At 38.0% G+C, this 22,287-nt stretch overlaps 1 protein-coding gene across 3 annotated transcripts in view; it reads left to right on the top strand.

Annotated features, from left to right (window-relative positions):
- The window catches only part of DPP10 (dipeptidyl peptidase like 10), a 548,347-nt gene that overhangs the window by 382,189 nt on the left and 143,871 nt on the right, over positions 1 to 22,287 (top strand). For all 3 annotated transcript variants that reach the window (XM_055812868.1, XM_055812867.1, XM_055812869.1), the window contains exon 4: positions 13,311 to 13,405. In XM_055812868.1, the coding sequence (XP_055668843.1) occupies positions 13,311 to 13,405 (95 nt within the window). The remainder of the gene's footprint in view (positions 1 to 13,310; positions 13,406 to 22,287) is intronic.

Below are 22,287 nucleotides of genomic sequence, written 5' to 3'. Positions count from 1 at the left end.
TATTAAAATAAAAAGCATTTCTATTGCATGCAGATAATTTATTATTCGGCATCATATTTTAAAAGTTCATTTAGTTTTCAGTGGCAGCAAATTGATAGCTGTGAAATATGTCTTATTGTTACCTATAAGTCAGAATTTCATAGTAGATTTAAACTACATATCTAAGACCACAAACACTTGCATTTTGCTACTCAGTAGTTAGCAGATACTCTCAGACCTATACACACAGTAATAAAAAATAGAGGGAATTGGTTTTCACAGGTAATTAGCAATCCCTTCTACTGCATGTTTGACATCTCAAATGGTGTGCATTATCACCATCCAGTTGATGATGACCTAACTATTTCTAGAGGTAGAGGCTCAGACTTTGAGCTGTGGAGGTACCTTGTTCACTAGTAGCCAAAATAGCAGCTGCGTTGACAAGTGGTTACACCAAGTGGTGGTGTATTTGCAGCACTGGAGGAGGCGGCTTGCATCTTCATGTGCAGAGCCTCAAGAAAGAGGCCATGTGTACATAAAGGAACTGTCTCTATTTTTGTTATTATTATATGTTCATATTAGTAAATAAATCCAAAGCATTTTTTGTTTTTTGAATAATTTCCTGGTTTTGATGAGGACTGAAGATTCGATAGCATTTGTGAATGGGGATGCACTCTGTGGTGTGCTAGTCGTGGACAAGGCAGTAGAGCGCCATTCAATTCAGGCTGGATAGAATTAAGTAGTACTCCTGGTCATTGAATATCATGACATATTCCAAATAATCAATTTTATTTTCACTCTTAGATTATTCTCCCTCTGTACTGACTATGGGCCAAGGTTCAAGACAGTCAAACCATTCATTACAGAGGAAAGTTTGCTTTTGTAATGGTTAATGAGGTAATTATTTTTTGCATGTGATGCAGTCTTATAATGCCAATGCCAGATATGGTAGATTTGGTGATTGTTGTGCTCATTATAGTAGAAAGCTTATTCTGAGGAAAAAAATAGTCATTAAAAATTAAGAAAAATAGAGCACTGAATGGGAATGTTATTTGCCACTGTTATACTCTGAATATTGGTATTGATATGCATATTTTATTTTGGGACATAATATATTGTCTTCTGATTTAGTTGACTAAATAAAATTGGAGAGTTATGATAAATTGTTAGAAGGTATCACCGTCCTGAATAGAACATATGGTAGAGATCTGGGTAAAACCAATTTGATAGTATACGTATATTTATTTCACCTTCCACGTGCCTGTAGATGCTTATTTTCCACAAAACAACCAGCAAGTTTTTTCAGTAGCAAATAATCTGACCGTAGACTATCCTTGCTCTCACTTCCGGTTTAAATTTTACTTTGCATAATCACGTGTTCTGTGTCCTCTATTTTGATTTTAATTTCTTCAAGATGAAGTTTACTAGAGGCTGTAATGGATTTAGCACAATTGCCACACACTACAGAAATCAGCTGGAGAGCAGTAGATAATAAGCATCAGCATTGTCAGTGTAAACTCAGAAATCCTACACCATAACCTCATTTGCCTTTGACATGTTTGCTGGGAGTGCCAGATGATTCTCGAGAGCTACATTACGCAGATTGTTAAGGACAGCCCTGAGACCGCTTGGATATTGCAGTTGCGATCTTTTTACTGCAAGCCCACAGCCTGAGCTTGATGGTAGGTGCTGACCCATCATCTCTGGCTGAATCAGCTTGCTGATGCAGAGCTTCATGTGGACAAAAGGGAGTAAGCAAACTGCAGCCCTATGGCTGCTCCAGAGACTGGTCTTTTACTGTGATGTGTATATAGCCATTGAATTTTAATTTTCTCACTTGTTGGTCTTGCCTATGAAATGACAGTTTCATCTACTGCACCGCAGAATGATGGTGAAGTTTCGGGAGCGTTTGAAAGCACAGGAATTTCACATTTCTATTGCAGGTTGAAATACCAAGTTTTATTTGAGAATTGTAATTATATATGAGTAGAGAAGCACATAAATCTGCCTTCCTTGAAATCACCATATCTTATGCAAAGTGCAGCCTTGCCAATTCAGTAATCTGTGAAATCTGGCCTGAGCCATGCTGCCCACTCCAAAGCAGAGATGTCTGTGTCCCATCTGTCTTGTCCTCTTGACAGTGTCAGTAGAAAAGTCAACTCTCAAGGCCATCAGAGAAGTGCTGCTATATTGAGAGACCTTATTATCTCTCTGGGGAAGAGCCTGGAATAGGATGTGTGACTGATAATTTGTTCCCTAATTTTCTCAGTAGTCTAGGGATATGTACGTTATTTGGGCAACAGCTGGCTGAGTCCATTGCCAATCTGGCTCAGTAATGATCCTTGGTGCAATGCAAGAGAGCAACCAGAGTTTATTTTTTTTGTTCCTGACCAGAAGTGTTTCCATGTAGTTGGGAAAGCTGAGCAGTTCTGTGGGAAATTTGGGAAAAGGTGGAATGTTCTAGACTGGCAAAATCACATCTACAACAGTGTCTGATGTTTCACCATCAGTGCGCAATGTAGGGTGAGAAAATCAAAGTGCTGGTGTAACTTTCCCTACTCTTCCTCTTAAAAATTTTTAGCACCTTGAGTACTGTACATTTTCGAATGTGAAGTCCCTATATATATTTTTTTTTAACTTTTTTTTTTTTTTAATGGAGAGAACAGCTAAATAAAAGTGTCGGTACCAGAAGGTATCCAGGAGTAACAATCTCATGGACCTTACTGGAGCTGTGTGGCACACAAGCAGTGACAGAATCATAGAATCATTTAGGTTGGAAAAGCCCTTTAAGATCAAGTCCAGCTGTAAATGTAGCCTATTAGGAAGGCTCTCTGTGCTGTGAATACTGGCCCTTCCCCTCCTCTTGGTGCTGATTTACTGTTAATTGCACTTCAAAGGGATTGGAATGGACTATTAGACTCAAGTCTATTATCCTAGCTTTTAACACCATGAAATCATGTTTAGTGCTTTGCTCTAGGGGAGAAATGAATATCCCTAAACATTTTCCTCCCAGTAATGACAGAAATACAGATGGAGATTTCTGCATTAAAATAAGTAGAATGGGGAAAGCGTGAGGAGAAATGGCAAAAATAGTCAAATCTTGTGCTTTAGTACATCGACTGATTGCTCTTTGTGTTAGATAACTGCCTTCCATTTATGCTAATACACATTTAGATCTTTGCATTTTCATTTATTTTTATTAATTTGCTTTGTAGTGGTTTATGCAGTTGTGTTCTAAAAGTGAAGGAGACTTGTTACTTCTGATAGGAGATTAATTATGGCATAACTTCTATTTTCTTCCAACTTTTTGTAATTGTTGGCTCCTTAAAATGATGTAAGTTAACATTTTGCTGTCACATGGTGTATTGACCATTCCAGAAAGCTGGAGCTCAGTGTTATTCTGACTGTGCTCTTGAAACAGAGAAAATAAGACAGACCCTGCTAGGGCAGCCTGGATTTGGGAAGTCTGAGTGAGCAGATCTGTATAAAGGTGCTATGCTCACTGTCAAGCAGAGTCCCAGGGGAGCAGAAGAGAAATGCAGGAACATTTCCCAAATCCAGGAAGACTGGAGAAGGAACAGCTTTCACTCTATCCAACAAGACCAGAGAAGAAATAACTCCAGCAAGCTATTTCTGCTATCTGCCATGGATTGCAGGACGAAAGCTCTCAAAGGGGCTGCAGTTTACGTTACCAGTTAATAAACTGGTAAACTTTTAGCAAACCATTGGAAACTTCTAAAATTGGAACAGCTTTGTGTTATCATGGCAATAGGTAGAAGAGGAATGTATCTTTCAAAAACCTGGGTGTGGTGGTTTTGTTTTGCTGCGAAAACTAAGCTGACAGCCCACCTGGATTCTACAGCATGTCTGGGTAGAACCCCAGTACAGTGTCTGGAACTTTATTCAGCTGCATTCTCTATGATTACATGCATTTCAGTCAGTCTAGCTATCTTTGTTGTCTGCATGAAGTAATTCAGCTCCTTCTGTTGTGCTTCCATCTTTCCAACACATACAGAAGTAACTTACCTAGGCAGCAGATGGTCATGCTCTTCCATTTGAGATCGTTACAGACATTACTGCCTGTGGCTGATTGTCATTGTCCACCTTCCTGCCTTCCACAGCTCTGCAATGAATATTTCCTCCACTGCTTCATTTCAAACTGAAGAAGGCTTGATTTAAATTTCACTATCGTATTTTTTCTTTGTAAATCGATCCCCCAATGGATTTTTTAATACTCAAGAGCTGTCTACTTCCCATGTCCCATCTGAAGTGCTGGGGTAGGAATATCAGCAATTATAATAATGAGGCATGATCCGGTGCAATTGCATGATAGGGAAGAAATCTGCACTTTTGTAAATGGATGGTGACTGTTGAGAAGAGTTGAAAAAATTCATACATTGATATAGAACAGTAATTGGGCCAACTGAAAATTGGCATGAGTTGAACATGACTTCTTATGATATCCAACAGGAAGATTAGGAAAAGAGGAAGATGCATTGATTATGAATGGAGATTTGAGTTTTCCAGGCCAATCCACCATATCTGGTCACTTTATTCTGGAGTTGAAGAAGATGGAAGGATAGGTTTTGTGCAAATGCCTTCACTCCCAGTTTGTGCTAATTAATCATTTCTGCACAAATATACAACATGCAATAAACGTAATTTTAAAAAATCCAGGTTGTTTTTTAGGCTGATTAATCCATCAAGATCAGTGTAACAGTTGAGATCTGGGCTCTTAGGCTCTATCTTCATGATAACATAGCTCTGTGTAATAACTGAGAACTCCACCTTCTCAGCAGAGCTAATTTGCTTGTGTCTGACGGGATGCTACTGTGAATGTGGTGCTTCTGTTTCTGTAGGTACTGTTCCATAAGATGGTTAGTTTGATTTTTGGTTAGTTTGTGTTTGGCATAGAAGGGGGAGGGAAGTAGAAGACCTGTAGAAGCCAGAAAGTACAGGAATTACCTCTGTCTACAACTTTGCAAGCCATTTTGAATAGAGAATCTTCTATATAATGAAAGATTGTCTGGAAGAGTCACAGTTTACATTATAAAACAAGTGCAGAATTAATGCTTTCCTGAAAGCGCTAACAAGATCTTAAACTTCTAGAAAAGAATTGGAAATCTTGCTCAGATGACATGTGACTTACCTGGCATATTGAAATTTGGTCTGTATCTGTAATATCTTTGTAAATGACTATTTTATTTAATTAGCAAACACTTAATTAGACAAAGATTTGTCTAGCACCTCCTGTTCATTAAATCAGAAAGCATTCTCAATTTTAATTAGCATGACATTTTCTATAATCAATTTAATGAAATGCCATCTGCGGTTCTAATAATACTGTGTACAGCAAAGGCTGATTGACATATGTATTGACAGCAAGTTATCAACCTTCTCTTATGGTTGTATTTTAAAAATGTAAACTGTAAGGAAAAGGAGGACTGGCTTGCTAATGCTGCTGTTTGTGCTGCAAAGGAGAATTTTATTTAAACAAGCCAAAATTTACTAAATATTTTCAATCAGAAGACAAGCCTTTACAATCTTCAGGTTAACACTATCACTAATTTCAGAAGACTGCCCTGAGGCATCCTTATTTTAGATATTGTGGAACAGATTTTCAGCATTGCCTGGTTGTCTCACCTTCTCTTTCCTTCACCTTTTAGATGCTACTTACCCTCTCAGGATGGACAGATTGTTAATATCCAATTGTTTCTATGCACAAAACTGCCTGAGTACTGATGCTGCTGTATCCCCAGCAAACTCCTTGGGCTGTCCCCTCAAACAGGAGCCCGGGGGCTCATCAGTTGGACCTCCTCTAGCTGAGTAAAAGGCAGGCTCTGCTAGAGCGATGGGATGATGTATCTGCCCCCCTTGCTATGGTACTTACTGGATAGCGAAAAGCTCCAGATTTGGGTCCCTGTTCTGTATTAACACGACAGCAGAGAAAACAAAGTGAACAAAAGCCCATCAGATTTCTGTAATGCTCATAATTTTTAAGTGAGGGGAGATAAGGATGTGAATACTGAAAGAATGTTGGTGCTTACTGCTTCTGGGTTTTTCAGGCAATAAGCTTATCTGAAGATTTACAGTGCTATGTATAAATTAGCCAGCTATCAGCTGTCTTTGGTCTGTGTACCTTCTTTATAAATACATTTTTTCTTTAAACTAGTCAGTATCAGTATTAGTAAGTTCTAAAACACTGTTGAGCCAGGTCCTAGCAAATTGGATTTGGCATGTCCCAACAGAAATTGATGGATCCACACAAATTCATTAGGAGTTACCATGAAGAAAACCTTATTATCAACAAAACAAATTTGCAAATATTCTGCCAAAGTGCTTTTGTTTGGCAACCAGAATTTACATTAACAGTACTGTGAATTTAGTAAGAATTAGGTTGTTTTTTCCCCAAAGTAGCACTATGGATTCTGTTACTCCTTGTCACTATTAGCATCTGCAGAGATTATTCAAATTAATCTTAGTGAACAAGGTGGTGATGTAGATTTACAAGCTAGACAGCTTTAGTTTTATAATAAGCTGGGGTTAGTATGATGAGTGTTAAAGGCTAGTGGAAAAACACAATGTGTATTCACAGGTCAAAATTCACAGCTTAAAAACTCTGTGAATAGAATAGAATAATACTCAATAAAACAAACCCACTCATAGCAACACAGCTCTTGCATGGCTAAGATGAAGCATGCACAGAGTATTGGAAGCTCAGTTTCAGGAATCTCCTCCCTCCTGTGGCTTTAGTAAGCTTAAGCTGGCTCTTCAAGTTTTCATAATTTCTCAGAGTCCATGCAGGGCAGGGTTCCTTCTTTTATGCTGTGTCAGAGGAGCCTCATTTGTTCCTGAAGCTGTTGGATTTTCCAAGTACAACACTGATGACTGTACTTGGTTGACTGGTCATGTTCTCATATCTCTATTGGTCTTTGATCTCTTGTACTATATCCCAGATTTAGAGACCTACGGAAATGACAAAACATTTCATATCACCTTTGTCCAGTCAGACATAGGAGGTGACTGGCTTTCTCTTGACTCTTATGGCTGAAATATGCAGTTTGTCATGTGTGTCAACAGTTTAAGGTGCACAGGGAGTGTCTTGGATTGACTCTGTGGGAGAAAAAAATTATGTGATAAGCAGACGGGAGCTTTTTGTGTCATGTAGAGGTCTGAATATGCAGATCTACCAACAAAAGAAGAAAACTTCCAACTACTGGAAAGAGAATAGGGCACTGGACTAAAAATCAAGAGGCTTAAATTCCTCAACATGCTCTTAACAGGCTGTGTGACCTGTAGCAAATCACTCCAGCTCTTTTCTGTACCTTCTTTGTCTATTACCTTTTAAATTGTCTTTTCTTTTGTATTTATTTGGAGCAAGAAGCTGATGATATGTAATAAATTTTCTAACACAACATACGTTCATCTGTAGGCAAGGAAAAGGTTGGTTTCTGAGGAAATAGTTGCCTTACTTAATACTAATTATATCCCTGTGAAGTAAGGTGCAATGGCTCTCTGTAAGTAAATCTTGCTTTTCAAGTTGGTGAAGGAACAATTAATGCTCACTTGGGGAACACTAGTGAGAGAGTAAAGAAACAGCGCAGTGGACTAACATTGCACAACTACTTTTTGAAATAATTAGACTATTTGGCAGAGCAACTGCAGTCTAGATACCAACTCTCATAGCACTGCTTACAGATAGAGTAATTTTGAGTAAAGATAATAGAGGCTGGCTCTAAACAATAAGGTTTAAGTGTTTGGAATATAGAGGTTTTGACATAATTTTGTTTTTTTAAAGTATAAGGTAACTTCCCCTTCCAGCCCAGTCTGTGTAATTTAAATTACAGAACAAGTTGCTTAACTTCAATGACATGTTAAATCAGAGTTTATACTCATCAAATAAACCACCACCATTCAGTGCCCTGCTTTCAGAAAACTAGATCAATAAAGACCATATAGATCCTGGGCCAAATTCTTAGACTAGCAGAATTCAGGGCTTGATTTGCAGTGATGGTGGTGTAATTAACCATGGGAGTTAGTCCATTTTCCCCCCAAAATAATACATAATTTTTCATTAGAATTTAAAAGGGACTGAAATTTTTTAGATCATGTGAACGTATGTGGTGCCATGTGAAGCTAGTTGGAACAGTGAATGCTACAAATCAATGCCATAGCATTTAGGGCATGGCAGAGTGTTGTCAATTCAATAAATGAGGGTTTATGCAATAAATGAGGGTGAAGAGTTATTGCAGAATTTATGGGGGTCAGGCTGCTTGTCAAATATGAAGTGTTTTGCATTGATTTCTTTGCATTGTATGATATTTTGCCTGTAGTTTGACATTCCATGGAACAATATATATTACACTAGGCACAGTATAGAGCTGCATCTCCTGCCAGCAACAGTATCCTGATCTTGAGTAAAACCTTTAGCAGTGTTGAACCTAAAAGAGGGACAATAGCCTTAACAGAATTATTTATATGAAATGCTGCTTTCATTTTAAAAACACCTGAGATTATGATGATGCCATATTTATTTCACAGTTGCATCACTGAGGGCTGTATTTATGATACAGACATATACATCCAAACTATGATTTATATTGTATGGAGTAATTTCAGCAGAACATGTGTTCCACATTCTTTGCCTAGAGATAGAGCACATGATTAAAAGATTTACTTTTAAACACATACAATAGCATAAGAATTTGGACATGTAGCCTCACAATGATCAAGTAAATTACTGTTGGTTCTGTAGCTAATATAATTCTGTAAGAGGATGTAATATTTATGTTGCTGACTCAGGTGAAATTATTATGCTTTGATAATCACAGAAGAATTTTCATTTTAGAATTTGTTTTCATGTAATATTTAATTTAATATTGCATTCTTTGTGAAAGCCAAATAAGTTGTAGAGACCTGCTCAGCAGCAGGTTTGGTCTACAGAGCTGTACATTCAGTAGTCAGCCTCCGTCAGAGTCAACTTTAGAAATAAGCTCAAAATGAAGGTGCAATAAATTCTTCGCAAAGATACTTATCTATAATAACAGCAGAACCTACCATACGTTTTTTTCATCTATCTGTCTATCTATCTATCTATCTATCATCAGAGTGACTGCTGAAACACCAAGTTAGTTACCTTATTCCAGGGTTGTCTTCTAACAAACCCAGTGAGTTTAATTAAACCAGACACTGCATTTCTGAAAAAGCCTTAAATATGCAACACAGAGAACAAAAAAGATCTTTATTACATTCTTTGTTGAAAACCCTGCAATCAAATAAATCAAATTGGTAAGCCACACCAGAACCATCTCGGCAGCTAAACTAAACCACCTGCTGCAGAGTAAGGCAGGTCAGGGGACAAACGGCGGTTGTCCTGTCTGCCTGGGAAAAAAAATCTGAGCTTTGTGGAATTTGCATGCTGGATTTGAGCATCATACCAGGCATACACCCACACAGATTCTCTGACCGAGGCTGCAGCACTAACCGACCCCAGTATCCCATCTGCAGCTCAGATCAATATTTGATAGTTTTTAGGAAAGTGGAGTAGAAGGCACAAACAGGAGGTGAATTATGCATCAGAAGGAAAAATAAATATCCCTTGATCCCACAGGCAGTCAACTGAAAAAAACTCAAGGTTTGAAATTTTCATTAAAATTGTCTTAGCACAGAGCTACAAACAGAAGTTATATTGTGCAGACAGTCCTGTATTCCCAAAGATTCATTGCAGAAAAGGATGAGAAAAATCAATAGAGGGAGTTAAATCCATGGATTTCAGTCCAGGAGAGATCGCAACAGGCATCCAAACTCAACTCTATATTTTCACCCGCCTTCAGACTAAGCTAATTCTTGATCTAAAGATATATTTAACATATCTATAAGAAAAGACATCTCAGGGCTGCTGATTCTGTGATCTCCTTTGCTGAGCTCTTCCACACATTCCAACCTCCATACCTGTCATCAGCTTTTCCCTAACTATATGTATGGCCTTTATATATATATGTCTTTGAGCTTTGTTTTTGTTAACCTGAATAATTTTAGCCATTCCAACTTCACATTTTTATATTTGCTTTCTGTTCCGGAGTTACACTGACAATTCCTTAGCATTCCTTGTTGCTCATTTCCCATTCTTGCAGCATACATTCCAGGAACTGGATGTTTTACAATAACATCAATCTCACCAGTGGTGTAAGCAGAGGGCGGGATCACCCTGGGACTTTTATTTGTGATCCACTTATGCTGCAGAAATGCATTAACTCTTTGTGCCGGGATGTTGCATCAAGAACATGTAGTACAGTGTTTATCTGAATAAGCCCATATATTTTTCTTTCCATCACTGCTCTTCAGTTCCGGTCTCCCATCTACAATAATGACTGGTTAACCAGGTGAGACAGATCACTTGGTAGTAGCACAGTGTCTTACTCTTTATATCTTTCTTAGTTATACTATTTTTAATCCTCCTAATGTGTGTTCCATTAATTCTGTTTCATGTAAGCTTTGGAATCAACGTTATCATAAAATCAATGAAATAACTTGAAAAAAACCCAATATACAGTTTCAGTATAGTTGGCGCTATCAAACATAACCCTGCCAAACATTGTTTAGCAAGATCTGTGTTTCATAAAATGCTATCAGGTATTAATTAAATTGATAGCCAGTATTTTGTAGGAGAATTCCTGGATTTATTGTGCCACTATCTTATTTGGGACTCATGTCGGAATAACTTATGCACAGACCCTTGGTTGTCTGTCTTCACCTCTTAGTAGCACAGAATAAGCTTATTTGTCATCCAATGGTCTGGAGTTTCCAGGTGTTTCAGAAATTCGAAAACTATTGCAAGTGGGAAATTTTGAATGAGTTATTTTAAAGCCTTTTTTGTGTACATCATCCAGGGCTGGTGACTTTGTAATACATGTTCTTTATAGAAGGTTTCTCACGTTCTCCTTTGCTCAAGACAGAATGCTTTCTATGTTACTGGTGTCATTACATGGATAATACGGCTCTTCAGCACTGCTATTTGTGCCCATCCAAGAGGTTTTGGCATGATACTTCTCTTTGTTTTAAATTAAAAGAGAGCTTATTGAAGTAGGAACTCTACTTCTCTGAACGGCTTTGTGAATGGTCAGGAATCCCTGAACTTCCTTGTGGTGAAGACAGCAAGATAATAAACAAAATAAATTAATCAGTTGTGTAAATAGACTATGTTAATCACTAGGTATTCTTTTCTTCTGTAGACTTTTTGACTCAAGGTAACAAAAATTTCTAAGCAAATGTATGTTTATGGCTCTTATTTACATTTGAGCTATCAATGAAAAAAATCATCATTATGTTGTGTAACCATCAACTATCACATTATCCAGCCTGACAAGCTATTGACTGGAATGAGACTTCCATATAAATTAATATGATTACTTTTGAAGACTATATTTATGCTCAATGCTTGCATGGTGTTTTGATATAATCTTGTATCCAAGAATCTCCATGCATTTTGCAAGCATTCATTTAATTTATGCACTTCAGGAGTTAACTACTGAATCCAATATAGAGATGAAAGCCCACGTTCAGTGAGAGGTGTAATTACTGTCCAGTGTGTGTGTGTGCGCCTTTTGAAGAGGTCTGACTCAATTTTCTGTTCTGATCATTTGAATAAATTTTCTTCTAACTTGAGAACAAAGGCTTTCATTTGTACCATTCACAGTATTTGCTGTTCCAAATGCTGTTTCATACCACACATGTGACTTGCAAGATGACCCCTAGGACTATGTATTTTATTCATGGTCCTGTTAGTAATTTAAGGGAAAGTTCTTGATTTGGGTAAAAGAAGTTGCAAAACCTGTAATGTTATGTAGTAGCCAGTATCCTGAAAGCAAAATGACTTTTTACAGTCTTATTTCTTTTTATTCAAAATGAATATTTGAAATCTTTTTCATTATAAGAAGTTGCTATTAATTCCACGCTTCACAATCTAATTTTGCTTCCTAAACAACAGCTCCAATAATACTGTCCTAAACTCCATCAATCCCACCCCAGTTATCAGCCATGATCCTAAAGTAGCTTAGTAAGCTCTTCAAATGAAGCTTCATTAATTTTACAGAACATACCAGAGGACATTAGCTATTGCCGTATATCTAGAGTTTCTGTGGAGTCAATTAAAATACAGCTACATTTTTCTGAGTAAGTGTAGCATATTTTTTTATGATAGCTTAACCTTTTTCTCCAGTCATGTTTACTTCCCACTTCATAAAATTCGGGGATCTGTGATGAATTTCTCAGTCATTACTAAGGATTAGTACAGTTCTATTGTGTTTCCTTTAGGCTTAATTTAGAACTTGTGCTTTCTACAGTTTTATAACAAAATAGTTTCATTTGATTAAACGTAAATCTCTTACATGGGTTTTAAATAACATGAAAGAATTAGCATTCAATCTATTCAATCTCTTATGAGAAATAGTGGGAAATTTGGAACTTTTTTTTTTAAATCAAGGCTTATGTAGTTATTGCGGTTTTTGGGTTTTTTTTTAGTTATTGCGTAAATGTGCAGGTATTGATACAAACAAATACAAAACCTTTTTCACAGGAGCCACAAGTACTTTGTATATTTAGTTCAGGTGTATTTGATTATTTTTCTTATGGAAACTTAAACAACAAGCAAGTGGTAGAAGGAAAAAATTATGACAGTTCATCCCAGAGTGTTTTAAATGTTCTACAAATGGACCTATTTTACTTTAACCCTCCTTTGCTAACATTCAGGTTATGTGATGATCTGGTATTATGCAGCCCAGTACCAATTACACTAATTACACAGGATATGGACTGTCTTAAGATATAGTAGGTATGTTTGTAATCCATTTACCAGAGATAGAGAATAGTACAGAAGCGCTGGTAGAATCACTTCTAAAAGGATATGTGAATATGGTGCCCAGGAAAAGCTTTTTCCTTTACAAAACTTTTCTTTGGTGTGTGGCCACTATCACAGTGAATATTGTTGGACCTTAAAATGTCAGACTGACAGTGACATGTAGGTGAACGTTCAGGATATGACTTTGCTCACAGCAATCCCATCGGATATGTTTTTTTTCCACAGAAAATGTTTCCATTTAAGTGAAATAATATTTTTGAGGGAGGTGAGCATGATACAGGGCATTAACTGGTATTTTTGAAGCTACATGAGGCAAATCAACAAAACTAGATATTATAACTGCATTTCTTCTCTCGGTCTTGTTTGCGCACTGTAATAAAGATATTCCAATGACTTTAATATGCTGGTTTTCTCTACAGATGTTGTATTAAATACTCAATGTGTTTGCTAACTGTTAATGCCTTTGTTGTTGCAGATACAGCAGTGGTATATAAAAATAGGAATGGACATGTTGTTGAGCTGAATGTAGAAACAAATACAACTACATTATTATTGGAAAATACAACTTTTGTAAGTAATATATATTATTTACTTATTTCTTAGTGGAAGTCTGCTAACATTTTTTCTTGCAACAGGAGTGAGAGAGTATAGTATTTAAAGGTTATGGAAAATATATTTGTAACATAGACTAGATTATGTATAAATGGGAAGTATAATCCATTCCTCTGTCAGTACACAATTTCTGGCTGAAGTTATTTGTTGTTTTAGGCAACCTATGTGTAGATTACCAAGATGTTGGAGGATATGTTGTTGGCTGTAGTCCATGCTTTCTTCAGGCCACTTAAAGGATCATGCCTGGCATCTGTGCTGGTGAATCTACCAGATTTTTGTTATAATAAGAGATATCATAAAATGGGGGAATGCTACTTAAAATGTTGTTCCTCTGTGCTTTAATGGCAAGCTAGATGATCGGTGACTATTCCTCTTGACCAGTGAATAGTATATACGTGAGCGGCTTGCATATGTTTCTGACTAGCAGTAACTGCTAAGAAATGCTTTAATGCCTTAGTCTACATTTTCTTTTGCTTTGCTTGGTGCTCTTATATTCTCAGTGATACCACTTATATCCTACCCTGTAATTCTTGTTTGTCAGGGTTTTGCAACATAAATGCGTGGCTTGTCAATCTTTCCTCAGAAATACTCCATACAGACCACTAGCTGTTATTGTTAATCCATGTATTTTTAATTTAGTAAAATCTTTTGTATCTGAATACCCAAAAGAATGAGTCATTTTAATCAGTGGACTTTGACAAAGTCTGATTTTATTCCTGGTCTGTTGCTGGCCTTTGCTGTTACAGATTCCTCCTTTCAAAGCATAAAGCCCCTGGTGACCTTTTGTTCTAACTCCTTGAACTAAAAAGATGAGAGTAGAAGTTCAGGAGAAAGAACTTGATTATAGCTTCCTAGGTCAATCTAAAGATGAAGGAGAAGGGAGGAGAGAATTGTATTTTAATGGCATGTATGTGAGCCTCCCTTTCTGTAAGCTGCACCCTTCAATATGCTGGGATGTGCCTCGGGGTACCTCTTAGTCCAAAAAATGCTGGCCGACACAATTAAAAGTGCATGAAAAGGTGAATTTCTCTAGAGTACAAACCACGAAATACTGCAGAAGCATTTTCCCTCTTATCTCTGTGTGTGTGTGTGTGTGTGTGAGCACTTGCCTGGCTAAGTAGAGGATTAACTGTGTAAGGCATATGTATTGCCTTTAGTGTATAACTTGAGTGCAAACAGCTACTTGGACATCCCTGGGTATAAAACTTGACTTTAATGATAAGACTTGAGTTTCCTCACAGATGAATTCATACACTTTTAGCTGCAAATGTTTGGCTTATGTGATGTCAAGTGTAATGCCAGCATGACAAGCTATTCAGGCCATTATGCTAAACCAGTCTTTGCCAAGTAATGATGGATCAGTATGGACAGGCTGCTTCACACTGTGAATGTTGCCTCTCTTCACAAAGTTGCTCTTCTCTGGGCTTTTTACGTAACTGCTTTATCCTTTTTTATCCTGTGTGACTTTTCCTAAATCACACAGACTGAGAGCTCTCTAGGTGCTAGATATCTGCTCTTTATTAGAAATGTGGGAAACTGATCCAAAATGGATAATATTCAAGCAATCATTTAACAATTATGTATAGAACAGAGACAAATAAAAACATGACTGTGTTTTTTCTTGCAAAACTCCTCTCTGTATACAGTCAAAAGAGGAGTGTTAGAGGGCAATAAAGTGAATTCCAGCAATGATTATTCATACGGAAGTAAAATTAAAAGCTGAAAACAGAGCAGAAGACTCAGTAAGTTTGTTGGTGTCTATTTGGCAGAGAGCAATGGGAGATGTTGCCGTGCTGAGTTGTCTGTTGACAAGGTGACCAGTGATCCTAACAGATCATAACATTACAGAGGCACACTGTACGGTTGAAATCAAAAGCTGTCCTGTTCTTCTAAGCTCCACTGTCTGCAAATTCACACTGCTAAATGTACTCTTCCCAAGTTAGGCACCTGGATCATTAATCAAAATTTTCCGTGCTCAATGTCACATCTGCCTAATCACTAGTGCATAATTAGAATGGTGCTGGTTTAATGACTCTGCAGAGATGTCTTATATTAATAAAAAATACAGCACAGATCCAACATAGGCGGTGGCAATGCAAGTTCCCTCATTCTTCCCTATCAAAGGGTTTTAGTCATGGAAGTCACCTTTTGATGGAAGTTATTAGTGTGCTTTCAGTCCGCGTTCCCTCCTCAGTTTGCCTCTCTGCTCAAGCAGCCCACAGAAGTGGCAGGTTTTTCTTAGTAATGTTGATAATTGTCCATTGAAAATTGAACTGCCACAATAAACTCATTGCATAGTGGCAAGGGGCTAGTAATGACTCTTTGTCACTACTGATTGGGCTGTGTTTGAACCAGCAGCTCAGAAGAGATTTTCTTTTTTCCTCATCTCTAATTCCCTGAAGTAGTTTTCCACTGTGTACAGATCACTGGCTCTTCTTTTGCATCTTAGAGACTACCATTTCTGTGCAAAGTACATTTCTTTTATCCTTCTTTGTGTTGCTTATTGTCTGAAAGTCGGATAGCCCTACTGAAGAGCTCCTATGCTCACTATGCATGTGTATCAGCAAAAAAGCAGGCTGTACTTTTTAATAAACATATGTTATGTGTATAAAAAGTTAAACAAAAAAACAACCAAAAAGCAACTTTTAACACTACCTATAGCAATAGTCATGCACGTGGAATGAAGAAAGGCTAGTGTTTTGAGACACCCATTTCACTTCCATATGGAAGTATCTATCCAAAGTTCCTGAATTAAAGTGTGGGGGGGTTTCCAGTTTCATTAGGTTTTATTCAGATGTAGAAGAAATTACTGCACTTCATTTATACTTTTCAAATTAAATATTTTTCTGTAATCCATCTGTTAGTAAAACAATATGGCCTTATATATAATTAAAATCAGCAAAGCAATATTATGGATAACAAATCCAGTGACATAAGTGAAAAAGAGTAACTTGTCAAGCACGAAGAGTCTATTACCATCTCTGGATATCATAATTTGAAGACATTTTCTGTTACATGTTTGTCCTCTTGAGTGTATTCATGTAGTGCATCCTGTTTAAGCTGTCTAATAAACAGTTAATATTCTGAGCCAGCGGCATATAAATGTTAACAGCTGGAGGCTGGGCAAGTCTTCTATTAAATGGAGCCAAAAAAAGCCCTAGACATTAATCATTGTGTGGCATCCTGATGTTTGTGATGCTGCCTTGATATGTGATTACAATATGGCTTCTATCATCTATCTGAGGTGCCTATCACCATTATCGTGACATGCCTACCAGTTTTTCAGCATTTAGCAATAACTTTAGTACACATTACAGTTCCAAAATAAGTACCATTATGCCACATTTATCTAACTAATTTCAGTGTTTAACAAGCATTTTATTTATTCCTTTAGCTGTCACCTATTACATAAAGTCACTATGAGCATGTTACTTGTTCACACACAACCCAGCCTTGAGCTCTGGCTAAGGTAGAGAGGAGAACATGGAGGACCACATGGGGTCTTTTGCTCAGGGGAGGTTGTCCCTCTGGTCCCTTATCACGCTTCTAGCTCAGCCTCTTTGGTCTGTTTTGCAGTCCTTAAACCCAAATGAAGATGAAAAAAGCAAACAAAGAGATGATAGAAAACACATGTAGGGACCGTGTGTTCTGTTATGGTACTTTCCAAATGCGTTGAATCCTCTGAAAGAAACATTTAGAAACTTTGCCTTCATTTCTCCCTCTTAAAAAAAAAAAGGCTGGGATAATTATGAAAGTGTAAGACTGTTATTTGTATGCCCTCAGTTCCCCTGCTTTTGTGGTGGATGCATGCAACATGATTCAGACACCGTGCATACACCCAAACAAGTCCAGGATCCTGGGTCAGAAATGAATCTAGCGTGACTCCTTAAGCCTTTGGAGAGTAGATGATGGGACATATTTTGAATCACCAAATAATAGGATGTTGATTTGTTTGCGATGCCTGACAATACAAGTATAATTGCTTTCAGTTTGGAAACTTTAGAATAGGGTCTTGTATTTACAGCAGATTCCCCCCAGCTGTATGCTTTGTTGTCTTCTAGAACCCAGTAATTCCTGACCTGCTCTCCCCCTTGATTTCAGCGCCTTTCCACAGCTCTTTTTAAGCTGAAAGGGAAATTGCATCCTAGTGCACAGCAAACAAGTATTACCGAGTTGCAAACCTGTTTCTAGGGGCTGGCCAGGAGTATGCCCTAGAGTATGTTGTATTGTCGTATTACTGTGGATCATCTTCACACAAGGGTGGAGAGAAGGATTACTTCTTGCTGCCTGCTAGTTAGGGGATGGCATCAGAAGGGTGAGAAGAGCAGGAGTAGTCTTGGCTCATGAATCATGATTAGGCTGTGGCAGCTCAGCTGTGAAAACCCTGTGCAGGCCTTGCAGCCAAACACAGAGAATGAGAGTTTTAGTCCAAGCAAAGCTTTTGGCAGGGACTGTTTTGCGGTGTTCTACAGACCGTTGTTCATAAACAGTCCTTCTTGTTGATAGTTCTCTTCTTTTTGATTTTTTTTTTGTTTGTTTTGTATTCCCCATCACTACACCCCTTTCCTCTTTTTATGGGAAACTCAGTGCAGCATCTCAGTGCAATTGTAGTTCCTTTATTGATTAATGTAGATTTAATTGCAAAAGTAGTTTACATGCTTATATTTTAAAAGCCTTGAGTAAAAGATTAATGAAAGGGTGAATAATAGTAAATACATTAAACAACATTATATAACCACATAAATACTAGTAATTGTTGCAACAGTGGATATTTTAATGACCCACACATGTTGTAAATAGGTGGTTATGAACACTAACATTATCTCTGCTCTGCCATGCTCCTCTAAACATTAAATAACCCCTCAGCAAAACCTTTTCAGTAGAGGGGTTTTTAGGTGGTAGGGTTTATTGTTGCAGTGCACCACTATGCATGGAGATAGGAAAGCCTGACAGATGGAAGGGTTTGCAGTCACTGTGGTTTGGTGGTTGCCATTGGTTTTTGTCCAAGTGAAGGAGGTTTCAATATAAAAAATGCAGGAGACAGTACTGCAACCTGTCAGGTTAGGGTAGCTCTCTGTGTGGGATCTCTCTAAATAATAGTCCTGATGAGATGATTCCTTGATACAGATATAGTTGATATAGATATCAACTTGATATCTATATATATCCTTGATATAGAAAATAGTTAAGGGTTCACTATATCAAAGATGGGGAATGGGACGGAGAAAATTCTGTGATTTACTGGTTAGACGTTGTTTTCTACTAGGGAGTCAATGATGTGAGGCTCCTTTGAGCTGCACAGGTCTGTTCATGTCTTTTTTTTTTTATCTTCTAAAATCACCTCCTGTCCTAGTTTCAGCTGGGATGGACTGTTACCTTCTTAGGAGCTAGTGCGGTGCTGTGTTTTGGCTTTGACATGAGACTTTTCAGTTCCTCAGGCCTTGCTAGTAAAAAGGCTGGAGGGGCACAAGGAACTGGGAGGGGACACAGCCAGGTCAGCTCACCCGAACAAGCCAGAGCAGCGTTCCATCCCGTGGGACACCGTGCCTGGTATATGCCCCTGGGGGCTGGCCGGGGCAGGCAGGTCACTGCTCGGGGACTGGCTGCACATTGGGCCGGTGAGCAGTTGCGTTGTGCACCACGTGTTCCCTTCTTCCTTTCCCTCTGGATGTTATTCTTTCCCTTCCCCTTTTCATTATAACTGTTATTGTCATCAGTGTTATTAGTTCTTTCTTTTTTATTCTATTTCAATTATTAAATTGTTCTTATCTCAACCCCCGAGTTTTACATTCCTTTCCAACTCTTCTCCCCATCCCTGTGGGTGAGGGGGGAGTGATCCAGCGGCTGCGCGGTACTTAGTTACCAGCCGGGGTTAAACCATGACACCTCCTCATGTATGTGAAAGTATCTTGGGACTGCATAAGGAGTTTCAAGTGAGTTTGGGGGAATTTGTTTTGTGTGTTTTGGGAACCACCTCTCCAGGATGGTCCCCATCCATAGGGCAGAGTTTTGCTTATATCATGTTTTAAGGCACGTTCATCTTCTGTGTTGGTTAGAAAACATGAGTGTTAACAGTTGCAACACATAGCATTGCAGCATTTTTGGATCTAGATTAAATGCTAAGGTGACACAAAAAATAGCGCATTAAGAAATGTAACCTCAGAAAGCCATTTTTTTCAACATTCTAATTATCATGCATTTTTCTAATTACAACCTGGCTTTCTTCGCAGAGGTCCCCTGTTTTTACTGCTACAAGGCTAGCTCTTCTGCTAGGCTCCAGTCTCAGCTGCTCTCTTGTCTGACCACCCTGTGGTCCATCTTCTCCTTTCATTTGCAGCAGTGGCAATGGGTGGAAAAGCTAGTTGTTCCCTTGGTTGCTGGTACCACCCTAGGAAACTGCTACATGCCAGATGCCTTCTCATTTTGCAGCTAGGGTAATTCTGTCCCATCCGATTCCTCTTATGCATTGCCATTTGATCGATGCCTGTCTGTTAAGTTGAACTGAATACCTATGAATGCTAATGAACTCGTATACATTGATGTTCAGTTATACATTAAAATCCTGATAGAGATGTAAGTATGTGATAGAGAGATGTGTAAGTTCCTAAGCAGTAGTATTGCCACCAGGCTTTAAAGTAACATCCTAGAGGTCTTAAAATATTTTATCCTGGATGAATAACAAAAAAAAAAAAAAAAAAGCCTAAATATGTGTAAAGTGAGCATAAAACAATAATTGGAAAAGGATAATAATGGTAGCGTGGATTATGTTAAGTGTCTGGGGAAAGTAGAAGTACAAGAAACTGAAACAGAAGGATGGGTAAGACTAAAGTAAAAAACCCAACAACAACAAAGTAAACTCCACAAAAGTGAAAATTCCCTCTAATCAGTTTTAACTGTGATATATTATTTCAATTAAAACTATCCAATTGAAACTATGAAAAAAAGAGTACTATAAGGTATTTGACATTCTTACAGCTCTGAGCTAGACTATTATAGGTAACTTCCATCTGTCTGCTCTATGGTATATTTTTGAAAGACTATATGGTGCTGATCTAAATGTTATGGTAATTAAAATCCACAAAAGTAGTAAACCCAACATTTTATAGTAGGTAAAAGAATAGAGCAAAGATGAAGGGAGTAGCCAGTACATCAATAACTCAGAACCAGGTTTTAAGAAAACAGAAGAAATAAAAAGGAGCTGATACTGAGGGGCCCTTACTGAGGATGCAGAACCCAAACATAGCCTAAACCTTTTCTTAAACAAATCGTAACAGGCATCTCTGTTAACAGCAAAACAGATTTAAAATGGAAAATAAATAAAAAAAAGTCATCAGTGCAAAATATTGACATTGGAAATCAAACGTGAGAACATATTGTTCATCAGAATTTTGTTTTCCATTTTAATCATCCATATGGAAAGGTGGAAGAAAAGCCAACTGTGTGTAGGGAAGTGGGGGTTGTCTCCTACATGTATTTGTTGCAGAATTGCTTTTTCTTTTGCTTTCACACTTACTGCCTCAAGCTGTTCACATCTTCTTTCTTGCCATGCAAAACTATGTTTAGCAAGACATATTTGGAATATGGATGAGAGAGAAAGCTGGAAAGCTGAAGGGCAAAAGAGTATTTAAATGCAGTGTGGCCTTTTGCCTCTGTTTGGCTTTTACCCTTGCAGTTTATGGTGACAAGGAGACCAGCAGTCATTGCTTGTCCATGGCATCATCACATCATGCATCACTGTCAGGAGAAGAATTAAAACTCTTAGCACATGAGGTATTTCAAAGAATCCTAGAAATGCAATGCTTAGTATGGTTAGGCCTAATTATACAATCAGTGGAGGTTTTGGTTGCATGAGGAATGCAAGATCAGATGTAGGATCATTCTTTCATGTCTGAAAAAGTGAAATGATGTCAAGTTCAGCAATACAGGAAAAATGGATGACAGATTTGTGAATTAAGAAGGGAAGACAGTGGGCAGGTGCTTAAAAAGCTGTCTGCAACAGTGTGAAATGCAACTAATTTAGGGATTCCCACAATTTGTCTAGTCAAAGTGTTTTCTAGTTGCATACGGGTTATGGTTTTTGTAGGGATTTTAAGTCAGATGTGCCTAAGTAGAACTGACAAATACCAGGAACATGAGGACATTATCTTCCCTTTTTCCTTCTCTTCTGCCTTTCCTCCATTGTGGTTTGGGAAGGGGGTAAGAGTGTATATGGAGTGCAGAGTGCAGTACTGTGTCGAATTATGCCCAGTCTCCTGACTAGCTGATACCGTGCAGTGATGCAAAAAGAAACTAGCCCTGCTTCTGCATCCAGGGACTGTGTCTAATTAGCCAGCTATATTTTCCCTGTTTCAGAGCTTATTTGTCCAGAGCTACGTTTCTTAGACATCAAGCACAGCTAAACCATAGAGGCATAGTCATAAGGGGCAGCATTTAGGTCTTTCTTCCTGAGTGAAGTCTAAATAGCTCCTGACAAGGCAAGAAGCTTGAAAAATTGCAGATAGGCAGACATGATATCAAAACAGCCATCCTCTGGATTTTTGATAACAAGAACACCAAGTTTCTTAATTCCCACTGTTTCCAATATGATATTTTCCCAACACTTTCTTTAAAAGTCAAAAATATGTTCTTCGGAGAAGAGAACAAACCCTTGGGGTCAGAGTCTTCACAAACTTATTTTTAATGAATGAATAAATATATCTAATCCCTGTAGTGAATGTCCCAATAGACAATCTCTCAAGGGCTTGACTGGCGTACATCTTGCCTCCTACAGCAGGGACTGAAACTTTCTTTTAAGTCCATCACCAGCTGATCCTATCTCCTCAGTCAGAGTCAGGCATCTG

This window comes from Falco peregrinus, chromosome 8 (genome assembly GCF_023634155.1).
Source record: "Falco peregrinus isolate bFalPer1 chromosome 8, bFalPer1.pri, whole genome shotgun sequence".
NCBI classification, from domain to species: Eukaryota; Metazoa; Chordata; class Aves; order Falconiformes; family Falconidae; genus Falco; species Falco peregrinus.
This window is presented reverse-complemented; position numbering and strand designations above follow the sequence as displayed.